Raw genomic sequence first — 15,057 nt, 5'->3', positions numbered from 1 at the left:
TGCTTGTTACCACACCTAGTATGGCACTTTTGCTGCGCTCGTTCTCAATTATCTGCCAGGCGATGCTCATTTAGTTTCATCTTCCCATGTAAGCTCGTTCTCGGGTGCTCCTAACAATATTTGAGTTTCTGGTTTGAGAGAAACCGTAATTCTTGAAAAAAGCCGATGCACTCGGACACGGACAAAAGCTGACTCAAGCATGAATTGTCCTGGCATTTTGGCTGCTCTTACTTTTCTTAAGAATGAAAAACGAACGAAAAGGAGGTGCTTTGAGATTTATCTTCTATGCACGAGCAACTTCCCCTCCCTGGCGTTGTCCTTGTCCCATTCGCATTGAGAAACAAGGATTTTTCTCTAAACCACCGAAATGGAAAGCGACAAATGAGAATTTTCTTCATGATTTTCATTTTCTTTTATAAATACTGGGAAGTCAAAGGAGATGTGTTGCACGTAACATGGATCCCAGGATTGCAGCCGCCGATTCTTCATCTCTCCAGTGGCATTCACCCATGTAGATTGCTCCTGCATTGCGTTCATGAAATATTAGAGATTAACCTCAGGATTAAATTCAGTGTTCCATGGACAGTTTGCATATAATTGCAGAGATAGACGAGTCGAAAGAAAATAAAAAGAAACGAAAGGTTAGAATAGTTTTGTTCAACGGGAAGGTTTACTTTCTCTTCATACGTCTAAGGAAAGCGGGAGAGAAAATTGGGTATTATTAGTTTGACCAGATAGCCTGTAAACTATATAATATACGGGATCACAGTTGCCTTCTGTTTGGACAGAGTTTAAGTTCCGTTTGTTTCGCAAAAAACATTTTCCGGAAAAATATTTACCTCATTTTTCGGTGTTTGGTTTACTTAGAAAATGAGTCAACAGAAAAAGTTTTCCAATCAAAGCTTAAATTCAGGAAAATGATTTTTTCTTTGAAAGGACCAGAAAACGTTTTCCGAAATATGACTAGGTATTGATGCTTGGACTTGAAACTCTACGCTTGGGCACGGAAACCACAACGCTGATTTCCGGGTCCCGGCGTTTCAGGACAAGGTCTCCAGTGGCCGGACTAGGGACCTCGGTGTCCCAGGTCCATAGAGGCTTGGCCCGAACCCCCGATGCCCATATCCGATACTCTGACACTTGAACTCGGATCCATAAAAGTCATGCTCAGGTCCCCGACGCTCAAGCTTCGGTCCCAACCCTCAGGTCGAGTCCACAAAGGCCATGCTCGGGTCCTCGGCTCTCCAGCTTGAGTCCTTGGTTAATGAAACGTTTGTTCTTATAGAAACATATATTTTTATAAATTCGAAATTTTAATTTAAAAAAATCGATATTTTTATTTTTTAATATAATTGATTTTTTATTTTTTAACTTTTCTTTTCTATTCTTTTATTTTTTTTCTTTTCTTCCCTTTTCTTTTTGCTTCTTCCTTGGCCAGTTGTCGGCCACAGCGATGACCGGCGAGATCGAGCCTCGCCAAATCGGGGGAGCTCGCGGGAAGGCTCGAGCTTGGGCCTCCCCAGATTGGACGAGCTCGCTAGGATTTGGCAAACTTGAGCGTCATCAACCATGGGTGAGGCTAGAGCTTGCCTGTGGCCGATCGCTGGCCCGTCGTCATGGCCAACGACTGGCCAAGGAAGAAGCAAAAACAAAAAAAAAATTAAAAAAAATATGATTTTGTTGATAATTTTTCCCATTATATTTTTCTTACCAAACGACTAAAAATACTTTCCAGGACTTTTTTAGGTTTTACCCATATACCGAAAAATAAAGTCTTGAAAATTATTTTTTAAAAATATTAAATTTTTTGCAAAACAAACGGACCCTAAATTAAAATAAAAATCATGACGCAATACATGGTCAAGTATACGAAAGAAATCACAATCTTTTTGTACACATGTGCAGTCTCTCACTTCCGGTGTATGTATGATACTATATTACTGTATAATATTCACATGGTCAACCTTTCACATTATTTTCAGACCAAAAAAAAAAAAAACCTTTCATATGATTATTTCCTGATATGAAAAGATATTACAATCTTTTGTCCCCATGTGCGGTTTCTCACTTGCGGTATATGTATGATACTATAGAATATTCACTTGATCAAACCTTTCACCAATCCTCCCAATTAAACGATTATTTCTTGTTTCTTTTTCTAATGTCGTCTTGAACAAATCAATGTTCCCATCTCCATTAAGGATTTTTCTTAGATAATTTTTATTATTAGAGATATTTTGATAATTCTGTTGATTATTCATATATAACTGAAGATTGCATGTGTATTGCACGTACAATGTATGTATATATTCATTTGATTGTGCATATATTGATTGAGATATTATCTTAAAATAATTATCAAATAAAGCTTACAAATAGGCTGATGTATTTTTTATGAAATATACATAAAAAATTCATAAAATTTTATTATTCTCTCTTCCGCATTATTATTTCTCAACTTGATATCAGAGCCTCCTTTCTTGAGACATGCCCAAAAAAATCCATCTCAGCCACTCAACAAGTTTCACTCCATGCGCACAAGTCTCTGAGGAAGCACTTAAATCATTCCACGATGGTTGTGTTTCGATGCAAATCGCACCGGCCGCATCGCCGAGTCGAGCCTTTTTCACGAAGATGGCTTTTCTTTTGATGCCAACCACTTTTGATGCTAGCCACACAGGCCGCATCGTTCAGTGATTATTTTCCCAAGCCAGTCGTATAGGCCACTTGATGCTACAGATATTTTGATAATTATGTTGATTATCCATATCTTTCAAAATATAATGCACGTATATATCCCTTTGATTGTGCATATCTTGATTGAGATATTATCTTAGAATAGTTTTCTAATAAAGCCTATAAATAGGCTACTATATTCTTTATTAATATATACATGAAATATACAAAAATTTCATCGTTCTCAAAAAAAAATTATAAACCTATTGTACGGATACCCATTTAGTCCTAAACATTTCGGTTTGGCCAATTTAGTCCAAAACCTTTTGTGAATTTGCCAATGTGGTCTTTTTAGCCAATTTTGGCCTAAAATCGCTGACGTGAACACCGTCTGTCCTACATGGCACACGTTAGGCTAATGTATTCTTTATGAATATATACATAAAAAATTCATAAAATTTTATTATTCTCTCTTCCGTATTATTATTTCTCAACTTGATATCAGAGCCTCTTTTCTTGAGACATGCCCAAAAAAATCCATCTTAGCCACTCAACAAGTTTCACTCCATGCGCACAAGTCTCTGAGGAAGCACTTAAATCATTCCACGATGGTTGTGTTTCGATGCAAATCGCACCGGCCACATCGCCGAGTCGAGCCTTTTTCACGAAGATGGCTTTTCTTTTGATGCCAACCACTTTTGATGCTAGCCACACAGGCCGCATCGTTCAGTGATTATTTTCCCAAGCCAGTCGTATAGGCCACTTGATGCTACAGATATTTTGATAATTATGTTGATTATCCATATCTTTCAAAATATAATGCACGTATATCTCCCTTTGATTGTGCATATCTTGATTGAGATATTATCTTAGAATAGTTTTCTAATAAAGCCTATAAATAGGCTACTATATTCTTTATTAATATATACATCGAAATATACAAAAATTTCATCGTTCTCAAAAAAAATTATAAACCTATTGTACGGATACCCATTTAGTCCTAAACATTTCGGTTTGGCCAATTTAGTCCAAAACCTTTTGTGAATTTGCCAATGTGGTCTTTTTAGCCAATTTTGGCCTAAAATCGCTGACGTGAACACCGTCTGTCCTACATGGCACACGTTAGGCTGATGTATTCTTTATGAATATATACATAAAAAATTCATAAAATTTTATTATTCTCTCTTCCGCATTATTATTTCTCAACTTGATATCAGAGCCTCCTTTCTTGAGACATGCCCAAAAAAATCCATCTCAGCCACTCAACAAGTTTCACTCCATGCGCACAAGTCTCTGAGGAAGTACTTAAATCATTCCACGATGGTTGTGTTTCGATGCAAATCGCACCGGCCGCATCGCCGAGTCGAGCCTTTTTCACGAAGATGGCTTTTCTTTTGATGCTAGCCACACAGGCCGCATCGTTCAGTGATTATTTTCCCAAGCCAGTCGTATAGGCCACTTGATGCTACAGATATTTTGATAATTATGTTGATTATCCATATCTTTCAAAATATAATGCACGTATATATCCCTTTGATTGTGCATATCTTGATTGAGATATTATCTTAGAATAGTTTTCTAATAAAGCCTATAAATAGGCTACTATATTCTTTATTAATATATACATCGAAATATACAAAAAATTTCATCGTTCTAAAAAAAAATTATAAACCTATTGTACGGATACCCATTTAGTCCTAAACATTTCGGTTTGGCCAATTTAGTCCAAAACCTTTTGTGAATTTGCCAATGTGGTCTTTTTAGCCAATTTTGGCCTAAAATCGCTGACGTGAACACCGTCTGTCCTACATGGCACACGTTAGGCTGATGTATTCTTTATGAATATATACATAAAAAATTCATAAAATTTTATTATTCTCTCTTCCGCATTATTATTTCTCAACTTGATATCAGAGCCTCCTTTCTTGAGACATGCCCAAAAAAATCCATCTCAGCCACTCAACAAGTTTCACTCCATGCGCACAAGTCTCTGAGGAAGCACTTAAATCATTCCACGATGGTTGTGTTTCGATGCAAATCGCACCGGCCGCATCGCCGAGTCGAGCCTTTTTCACGAAGATGGCTTTTCTTTTGATGCTAGCCACACAGGCCGCATCGTTCAGTGATTATTTTCCCAAGCCAGTCGTATAGGCCACTTGATGCTACAGATATTTTGATAATTATGTTGATTATCCATATCTTTCAAAATATAATGCACGTATATATCCCTTTGATTGTGCATATCTTGATTGAGATATTATCTTAGAATAGTTTTCTAATAAAGCCTATAAATAGGCTACTATATTCTTTATTAATATATACATCGAAATATACAAAAAATTTCATCGTTCTCAAAAAAAATTATAAACCTATTGTACGGATACCCATTTAGTCCTAAACATTTCGGTTTGGCCAATTTAGTCCAAAACCTTTTGTGAATTTGCCAATGTGGTCTTTTTAGCCAATTTTGGCCTAAAATCGCTGACGTGAACACCGTCTGTCCTACATGGCACACGTTAGGCTAATGTATTCTTTATGAATATATACATAAAAAATTCATAAAATTTTATTATTCTCTCTTCCGTATTATTATTTCTCAACTTGATATCAGAGCCTCTTTTCTTGAGACATGCCCAAAAAAATCCATCTTAGCCACTCAACAAGTTTCACTCCATGCGCACAAGTCTCTGAGGAAGCACTTAAATCATTCCACGATGGTTGTGTTTCGATGCAAATCGCACCGGCCACATCGCCGAGTCGAGCCTTTTTCACGAAGATGGCTTTTCTTTTGATGCCAACCACTTTTGATGCTAGCCACACAGGCCGCATCGTTCAGTGATTATTTTCCCAAGCCAGTCGTATAGGCCACTTGATGCTACAGATATTTTGATAATTATGTTGATTATCCATATCTTTCAAAATATAATGCACGTATATCTCCCTTTGATTGTGCATATCTTGATTGAGATATTATCTTAGAATAGTTTTCTAATAAAGCCTATAAATAGGCTACTATATTCTTTATTAATATATACATCGAAATATACAAAAAATTTCATCGTTCTCAAAAAAAATTATAAACCTATTGTACGGATACCCATTTAGTCCTAAACATTTCGGTTTGGCCAATTTAGTCCAAAACCTTTTGTGAATTTGCCAATGTGGTCTTTTTTAGCCAATTTTGGCCTAAAATCGCTGACGTGAACACCGTCTGTCCTACATGGCACACGTTAGGCTGATGTATTCTTTATGAATATATACATAAAAAATTCATAAAATTTTATTATTCTCTCTTCCGCATTATTATTTCTCAACTTGATATCAGAGCCTCCTTTCTTGAGACATGCCCAAAAAAATCCATCTCAGCCACTCAACAAGTTTCACTCCATGCGCACAAGTCTCTGAGGAAGTACTTAAATCATTCCACGATGGTTGTGTTTCGATGCAAATCGCACCGGCCGCATCGCCGAGTCGAGCCTTTTTCACGAAGATGGCTTTTCTTTTGATGCTAGCCACACAGGCCGCATCGTTCAGTGATTATTTTCCCAAGCCAGTCGTATAGGCCACTTGATGCTACAGATATTTTGATAATTATGTTGATTATCCATATCTTTCAAAATATAATGCACGTATATCTCCCTTTGATTGTGCATATCTTGATTGAGATATTATCTTAGAATAGTTTTCTAATAAAGCCTATAAATAGGCTACTATATTCTTTATTAATATATACATCGAAATATACAAAAAATTTCATCGTTCTAAAAAAAAATTATAAACCTATTGTACGGATACCCATTTAGTCCTAAACATTTCGGTTTGGCCAATTTAGTCCAAAACCTTTTGTGAATTTGCCAATGTGGTCTTTTTAGCCAATTTTGGCCTAAAATCGCTGACGTGAACACCGTCTGTCCTACATGGCACACGTTAGGCTGATGTATTCTTTATGAATATATACATAAAAAATTCATAAAATTTTATTATTCTCTCTTCCGCATTATTATTTCTCAACTTGATATCAGAGCCTCCTTTCTTGAGACATGCCCAAAAAAATCCATCTCAGCCACTCAACAAGTTTCACTCCATGCGCACAAGTCTCTGAGGAAGCACTTAAATCATTCCACGATGGTTGTGTTTCGATGCAAATCGCACCGGCCGCATCGCCGAGTCGAGCCTTTTTCACGAAGATGGCTTTTCTTTTGATGCCAACCACTTTTGATGCTAGCCACACAGGCCGCATCGTTCAGTGATTATTTTCCCAAGCCAGTCGTATAGGCCACTTGATGCTACAGATATTTTGATAATTATGTTGATTATCCATATCTTTCAAAATATAATGCACGTATATCTCCCTTTGATTGTGCATATCTTGATTGAGATATTATCTTAGAATAGTTTTCTAATAAAGCCTATAAATAGGCTACTATATTCTTTATTAATATATACATCGAAATATACAAAAAATTTCATCGTTCTCAAAAAAAATTCTAAACCTATTGTACGGATACCGATTTAGTCCTAAACATTTCGGTTTGGCCAATTTAGTCCAAAACCTTTTGTGAATTTGCCAATGTGGTCTTTTTAGCCAATTTTGGCCTAAAATCGTTGACGTGAACACCGTCTGTCCTACATGGCACACGTTAGGGGTGAGCTATTCTAGGGTGGGTAGGTTCCAGACTTGAAACTCAGAACCTACTCTATTGAGATTGGTTCCCAGTTTTTGGAATTTGGAACTTATTTTAGAACTCTGGTTCGGTTCCAAGGTCTACCTGGAACTGGTGAATTCTTTTTTTTTTTATTTTTTTTGTATTTCGTAATAGGACAAACTTTAGTAAAACATCCCATTATTTACAACCAAGACAAATAAAACTTACAACAAAATAGTAGAGAAACATAACTGCGAGAAGTACAGTACAAAACAAATAGATATATAAAGCAATTAGGAAGTGTTCCAATTCACTCCTTAGTCTAGCAAAATATAAGTTAAGGAAACAATAAAAATTCTCATTCGCCAAAAGCAACAATTAATAAAAAATGAAAAAAGTAAGGCTTCTTGAGCTACGTTATTGTGGAGTGTTGAGAGCTGGCGATGACCGAAAGAATTTAATTATTTGAAGGAGGTGGAGATCAAATAATCCATGTCCCCAAAAAGTTTGCTTGATGTGCTGGCATTCACCAAGTTGGAGACATATTGAACGCTGCCAGAAGCTGCAGAGCACGCCATTCAGTTGGGAAAATTCTACTCTCGGTATTGTACGACAAATAACCATTATCTCGAAGGTTTTAAGAACTTCCGCTAGACGAGTACGTAAGGCGTCAAGTTAGGAGTGAACGGTTCTAGTGTGGATAGGTTCTAGGTTCTAGTGTGAGTAGCTTCCAATCCCGAAATCTACCCGTCGGGACTGGTTTTATTTTTAAAACTTGGAACCTACTCTGTAGACCCTGAAATCAAACCATAATCAACCGGGTATGGTCGGTTTGGTCTGGTTCTAGGATCTTCACTAGACCAGTGCTCACCCCTAATATTGACAATGTTTACAATTTTTTTAAAATTTTTAAAAATTTTCCAAATCTTTTTCCTTTTTTCATTTTCATTTCTTTTTTCTTTTTTTCTTATTTCCCTTTGTCGGTCCATAGCCTCAACAGTGGCCATCAGCGCCAATATGTCAACGCCGACTATGCCAAGTAGGACAACTAGCGTTTACGTAGCTATTTCTAACTAAAATTCTTCCACGTTGATATTCATATAATAAATTTAGGACTTTTTTCGGGGGTAAGTTTCCCTATTTACCACACCTAGTATGGCATTCTCACGTCGCTCATTCTCAGTTATCTGTTTGGCGACTCTCATATAGTTTCATCTTTCCAAGTTAACTTATTCTCGAGGACTCCTAACAATATTCGAGTTTTGGGTTCGAGAGAAATCATAATTCCTGAAGAAAGCCGATGCCATTGGACACGGATAAAAGCTGACTCTAGCAAGAATTATCGAGGCATCTTGACTACTCTTTTTTTTCTTTCTAAAGAATTGAAACGAACCAAGGTAATGTCCTTTTTGTAAAATCTTCTAAAGGGGTGCTTTGAGATTATCTTCTATGCAAAAGCAACTTCCCGTCCTAGCGTTGTCCGATTATAGAGAAATAAGAATTTCTGTCTAACAACCAAAAGGGAAAGGGAGAAACGAGAATTTCCTCTATTATATTCATTCGTTTAAATAATAATTTCACCCAAAATTTTAAACTTGATCCTACGAGACATCAACATCCCAAAATTCTTTTTGCCTTGCAATACCTCCATATTTGTACCAATTATTTAAAAATATCTTCCTTTATAGTTTCGCCTTTAATAGCTGTACATCGGATTTTTAACTAGGGGTGTAAGCGATTCGGTTCGGTTCGGTTTTCTTGAAAAATCAAACCGAACCGAACCATTAAGGTCGCCTCTTGAACCGAACCGAAACTCGCTCGAACCGAATTCGGTTCGGTTTGATTCGGTTTGGTTCGGATCAATTTTCGGTTTCTTCTTCCTTTTTATTCATCGCCGCCTCGATCGCTCTCTCCCTTTCCTCTTTCTCCTTGACCAACTTCTCATTCTGCAACTTCAACCTCTCGAAGCTCCCTTCCAGATACCTTCTCACCTTCTCCACCAAGCCCACGCTCTCCACCTTCAACGAATCCCTCTTGCCGCTCACGTCGCTCAAAGCCGCCCTCTCCCTTTCGAGGCCATCCACCAGCTCGCCCACCCTCTCCCTCAGCCCCTCCACCTCTGCATCCCTCTGGTGAAGCAGAGGGAAGAAGAGACACGAAGGTAAATCAAGCGTCCCTCAGATCCGGGTACGAGCTGCTATTTCTCATCCTCCCAGACGAACTCGAGGAGAACCCATATTCGCCCCGATCGGAGCTCCGACGGTCGTAGCTGTCGTACCACTTGTACGGCGTCGCCAGGTTTGACGACGACGACGACTTTCGCGAGTCCGACCTCGGGTACGAGCTCGACGACCCCGCGTCTCTGCCGCGGTTGGATCTGCTGAGGAACCCACAGATGATGGCGAAGAGGACGAGGACAAGGTTGATAGTGTCCCAGCTCTTCTTGACGGAACGGGGCCGGAAGATTTGGGAAGTAAGGCTAAGGAAGGGCGGGACGACGAAGAGCCCTAAAAGCCTTTTAGGGTAAAAAGCGAAGGGTGTATTTTCAATTCGGTTCGATCCGAACCGAACAGAAATAAATCGAACCGAAAGAAAAAGAATGGTTTGTTTTGAGTATTCGAACCGAAAACCGAATCAAATCGAAATGCACAAAATTTCCAGTTCGGTTCGATTTTTCGGTTCGATTCTAACACCCCTATTTTGAACGGCTAGCATGGATGGGTTTGTAATCGAAGGTAGTTGAGAGCCATCGACAATAGGAGTTTGGGATATGGAGGAGACGAGGAAAGATTTGGGCCATTTGGCTACAGGCTACTGGCGTTCAAAGGATATTTTTTGAGAGATTTCCCCTTTTCTCTTCCTTACTGAAAAGTCAAAAGGAGATGCGCTGTCCTTTGTACGCAACATGGGGTCCCGGATTGCAGCCGCCAATTCTTCATTCTCTCTCTCTCGCGCTGCGTGACAGTTTGGTTTTCGTTGCCGTGACGTGAAGATCCCGCCATTATAACTAAACATCCCCCCACCCATACGGATTGCTCGTTGCATTATCTTGTGCTTATGTAATCGTGTGAATTCAATTCGCTTTTGCGCATAGTTCATTCCTCTTTTTGTGTAAAAAAATAGGAAGAATCAACCTTAAAGTACATAATTCTACCTCTAATTTACCAGGGGTTAAGTTTAGTGTTCCGTGGACAGTTTTCATATGTTTTTCGCAAAAATAAAGGAGTCAAAAGCGTGATTATCACGTGTCATAAGGAAAGAAACGGAAACTTAACATGTTGTCCAGTTTACACCTCTTCATACATCTAAAAAATGTGAGAGAGAAGATTCTATAGTGTTGGTTTGACCAAGTTGGCCTGTAATTATATAACGAATCTGATCACTGTTATAGAAAACATAATATTTTGTCCGCATGTGGTGTCTCTCGCTTCCGGTGTAAGTACGATAGTTTACAATATTAACTTGGTCAACCTTTCACCAAATCCTCCCAATTATTATGATTATTTTTTAGTTTTTCTCATGCTGTCATCTTGGAATAGATCAATCTTCCCATCTTCTTCCACGTATCCTTTTCTCTCTGTCCTGTTGACATTTATGGTTCCCCAACACAGTATTCAACCGTCCCAAAAACAAAATCCATTTTTTTTGTCTAATTTCAACTTGTCCTGCACAAGGAGAAGACACGATAGTCATTTGGAAAAAAAAGGTAAAAATATGAGCATGGAAGATAGAGTTTTTAAACACGTAAATCCATGATCCAGAACTTTTCGACCGAGTTCATTAGCTTTCGCTTCGTAGTGTTTTGTTTTGCATGTTTAGATGTGAAGTGTGAACGTAGGAAATACAATGTTAGCTGAATTGTCAACTTAATTTGATGGTCAAGAACAACCGGGCTTCGTGTATCCAATCTGAACTAGACTATTTCAAACCAGAACTGGAAAAGAAGAAGAAAAGTATGCGGCCATGCTTAAAATGAAGCTCTTCACATTGGCTGTGTTTCCAATCAACCTACGGCTTTACATACACAAACAACATGTGTGAATAACAATCTTCAATTGTAAAAGGTTGGATATTTCTTTGCGGTTGAATAATGTGAGCTTGATTTAGTTTGACCCCTTACTCTCAGTCTTAGAATTGATGCAACCAACTAGCCGCAAGTCAAACATTGAAAAAAGATTAAATATATAATAACACCACCCTTTTCTTTAATTTCGATTTTGGAATTGTAGATGACGGTAAATACATCACCAGAACATGATGGTCCATGTCTATATATTCTGGAGAATCTCCATGAGTCAATGCTTCCCCCCTTCTCTCTCTCTTCCTCTCTCTCCGCTCTTGGTTTCTCTGCAAATTTGGTTTTTGACAAATTTGAAGATCATCTTGAACACAAGAACAAGGTGACAAATCTTTTGATCCGACATGGGGCTCAACAACGAAGAAGCAGAGGGCAACACCCAATTCGCAGAAATGGATACTGGAGAGAAGCGGTTGAATGAACTGGGCTACAAGCAAGAGCTCAGAAGAGAGATGGTAACTTCAAATTTTAGCATATTTCCCCTCTTTTTCCATTCAATTGTATAAAAAGTTGCTTTTCTCAAAAAATATTTGTAATTTGTTTTCATATATTTTTTGGTGGCAGACTTTGTTCAAGACTCTTGCAATATCATTTTCGACGATGACACTCTTCACTGGGATCACTCCCCTGTATGGATCAAGCCTTTTGTATGCAGGACCTGCAAGCTTGGTTTGGGGATGGGTTGTGGTTTCGTTCTTCACTTGGTTTGTAGGGATTGCAATGGCTGAGATCTGCTCTTCTTTCCCGGTTTGTTCCTCGTTACTTGTTCTCCTTTTTATTTTTTATGCCGTCTTTGTTTGTCAATTTTAGTATTATCTTTGAATTCTTCGTGATGACTTGGGAGAGTTTGTTTGTGCATTTAGTACCTTTGACACTTAAGAGCTTGTTTGAAAGGTCAAAAAGTTATGAAGGTCTTAACCAAAAAGATTGTTTATCTGAGCATCATGATTTACCTTGTGTAAAAGAAGGAACCTGTTTTGGGTCTTAAGTAGACTCCTCTAGTCATAACATCTTACATGAATTTATAAACAAACAGAAAGGATACAGGAAGTTATGCTGGGGTAATTCCGAACTGCAAAGCTCTTTGCTTGGCCGAAATGTTTGGCAAATTTTTAACCTTAAGGAGATTCTTTGTACTTCTGTCTAAAGAGAAGCTAGCAGAACTAACAAGAACACTTTCGAGAAGGGAAAATGGTGCATGTAAAACCATTTTGTCGAAACTTAGTTGCTGTTCTGTTTTCCAACAGAATTTAAAGGAAGTTGGGAACAAAATACTCCGAAGCACTAAATGCTTCATTTTCCTCTATATAGGTTTTACTTATGCTATTTGGAGGGTTTCTTTCGAAAAGAAGTTCATGCCTTTCCAAGATATCTAATGATCTTATCTTTGTGGACTTTGAACAGACGACCGGCTCCCTTTATTTTTGGGCTGCCCATCTCGCCGGACCCAAGTGGGGTCCATTTGCTTCATGGTGTTGCGCTTGGCTTGAAGCCATTGGCCTCATTGCTGGCATCGGTACTCAGGTAGATTCCGTAGTGTGTTTGCTTATTGTTCTGTTTCCTGTTGCATTACTTCTTCGAAGTATCTATCAAAGCTTCGTGCAGTGAATTGATCCCACAAGTGGTTCCGGAAGGCATATGCAGGATCACAAACCCTTCAGAGCATCATATTATTGTGCACTGGCACAAACAAAGATGGCGGCTACCTTGCACCGAAGTGGTTGTTCTTATGCATGTACATGGGTCTTACTTTCATATGGGCATTCCTCAACACATTCGCGCTTGAAGTAATTGCGTTCATCGACATAATCTCAATATGGTGGCAGGTATATTCTAAAACTCGGGCATTCTGTATCAAAAACTTAACATATCAATAGTCTGTGTGGACCAAAATAAGTGACCTTTGAGATGATTTCAATTACTAATCGAAACTCTGTTTCCTTTTCCTTTAGTTAATCGGCGGGATCGTCATAGTTATAATGCTTCCGCTCGTAGCACTGACTACACAGTCTGCATCTTTTGTGTTCAGCCATTTCGAAATGGCTACTGATACAACTGGGATATCAAGCAAACCTTATGCAGTAATTCTGGCTTTTCTCGTCAGTCAGTATTCACTTTACGGGTATGATGCAGCTGCGCATCTAACTGAAGAAACTAAAGGCGCTGACAAGAACGGTCCCATTGCGATTCTTACCAGTATAGGGATCATTTCAGTGTTTGGTTGGGCCTATATATTGGCTCTTACTTTTAGCATTCAGGTAAGGAGCTCTTCATATCTACTTATTAAGTGAAAATATTGCTTTGTTGGAAGTAATGAAGTAGCAATTTGAATGAGGAAAAAATTTGCAGCTTCCAAAGACAGAACACGCAATTTTACCTCTCATGAATTTTTTAGTCCAACATTAAATCGGGAAATTGGGTGGACTTTTTGTTGTTAAGCCACATCTCACATCACCACAGAACTCCATTCAACTGCCTTTTACCAATATTAAAGTCAGTAACGTTGCATGTCTAAATTTGTACAAAGAGCAGGCTGAAGAATGCACATATGCTTTTTCTCCCTCTCTTCTGGACATTGCTGTTACATCGATCGCTTTGAGTTGCTTTTAAAACTGTTTCTGCTGTATTATACTATCTTGTGCATTCTGAAACTTTCAGGACTTTAACTATCTATATGATACGACCAATGAGACGGCGGGTGTGTTTGTTCCAGCTCAAATACTCTATGATGCATTCCATGGGAGGTATCACAGTGCTACTGGTGCGATCATCTTGCTATTCATTATATGGGGTTCATTCTTTTTCGGCGGGCTTTCCATCACTACCAGTGCAGCAAGAGTGGTCAGTATCTATTCCTCTTTTCCTTTGTTATGCTTCACCATCCGAAAAGTTTCGGGTTCTCTGTCCATCAATACATAACCCGTGCACCACGGCTCTCTTCAGGTATATGCATTGTCAAGAGACAAGGGCATCCCATTTTCATCGATATGGCGAAAAGTGCATCCAAAGCACAAAGTCCCATCTAATGCAGTGTGGCTCTGCGCAGCCATCTGTGTTCTACTTGGAATTCCAATATTGAAAGTGAATGTAGTCTTCACTGCCATAACTTCCATATGCACAATAGGATGGGTCGGAGGATATGCAGTCCCGATATTCGCAAGGATGGTCATGGAAGAGAAGAATTTCAAACCCGGACCGTTTTACTTGGGAAAGGCAAGTAGACCAATCTGTTTGATAGCGTTTCTGTGGATATGTTATACCTGCTCGGTGTTTCTTCTACCGACTCTGTATCCCATTAGTTGGAACACATTCAACTATGCGCCAGTTGCTTTAGGTATGGGTTTAGGTCTGATAATGCTTTGGTGGGTGTTTGATGCCCGGAGATGGTTTAAGGGACCTGTTAGGAACATCGATGCACAGAACGGAAAGGTATGATACGATGCTCTTGTATCCAATGTTTCAGTATAGGCAATTGGTTGCCCTTAGAATGATTTGAAAACAAATCCATCGTGTTCTGCCACAGGCATATGTCATGAGCATTCGTACTTGATTACTTCTAGTGCAAGGCATAACCACTTTGTTTACATTCCAAAAAAAGCATGAAAGCTCAAATTTGTTCAAAGCACAGAATAGATCTCCTGTCTTAACATCACTGAG

At 38.7% G+C, this 15,057-nt stretch overlaps 1 protein-coding gene across 1 annotated transcript; it reads left to right on the top strand.

Moving 5' to 3' along the window:
- Positions 1–11,625: 11,625 nt before the first annotated feature.
- On the top strand, positions 11,626–14,953 carry LOC115689683 (amino-acid permease BAT1 homolog). The gene is made up of 7 exons (XM_030615823.2): positions 11,626–11,855; positions 11,965–12,147; positions 12,805–12,924; positions 13,035–13,226; positions 13,353–13,658; positions 14,059–14,241; positions 14,344–14,953. Exons 1-7 carry the CDS (start codon positions 11,745–11,747, stop codon positions 14,833–14,835), a joined length of 1,587 nt encoding a protein of 528 aa, XP_030471683.1. The 5' UTR covers positions 11,626–11,744; the 3' UTR covers positions 14,836–14,953.
- The last annotated feature ends 104 nt before the right edge of the window (positions 14,954–15,057 follow it).

The sequence above is a fragment of the Syzygium oleosum genome, unplaced genomic scaffold, assembly GCF_021117445.2.
Source record: "Syzygium oleosum isolate NSW1041296 unplaced genomic scaffold, Sole_v2.1 Sole_v2.06, whole genome shotgun sequence".
Taxonomy (NCBI): domain Eukaryota; kingdom Viridiplantae; phylum Streptophyta; class Magnoliopsida; order Myrtales; family Myrtaceae; genus Syzygium; species Syzygium oleosum.
This window is presented reverse-complemented; position numbering and strand designations above follow the sequence as displayed.

Bases quoted from the DNA above. Each gene is read 5' to 3' on its own strand.
- LOC115689683 (XM_030615823.2), top strand. From the start codon at position 11,745: ATGGGGCTCAACAACGAAGAAGCAGAGGGCAACACCCAATTCGCAGAA. The intron at 12,925-13,034 runs GTAGATTCCGTA...TGGTTCCGGAAG, and splicing joins TTGCTGGCATCGGTACTCAG to GCATATGCAGGATCACAAAC. The intron at 14,242-14,343 runs GTCAGTATCTAT...GGCTCTCTTCAG, and splicing joins CTACCAGTGCAGCAAGAGTG to GTATATGCATTGTCAAGAGA.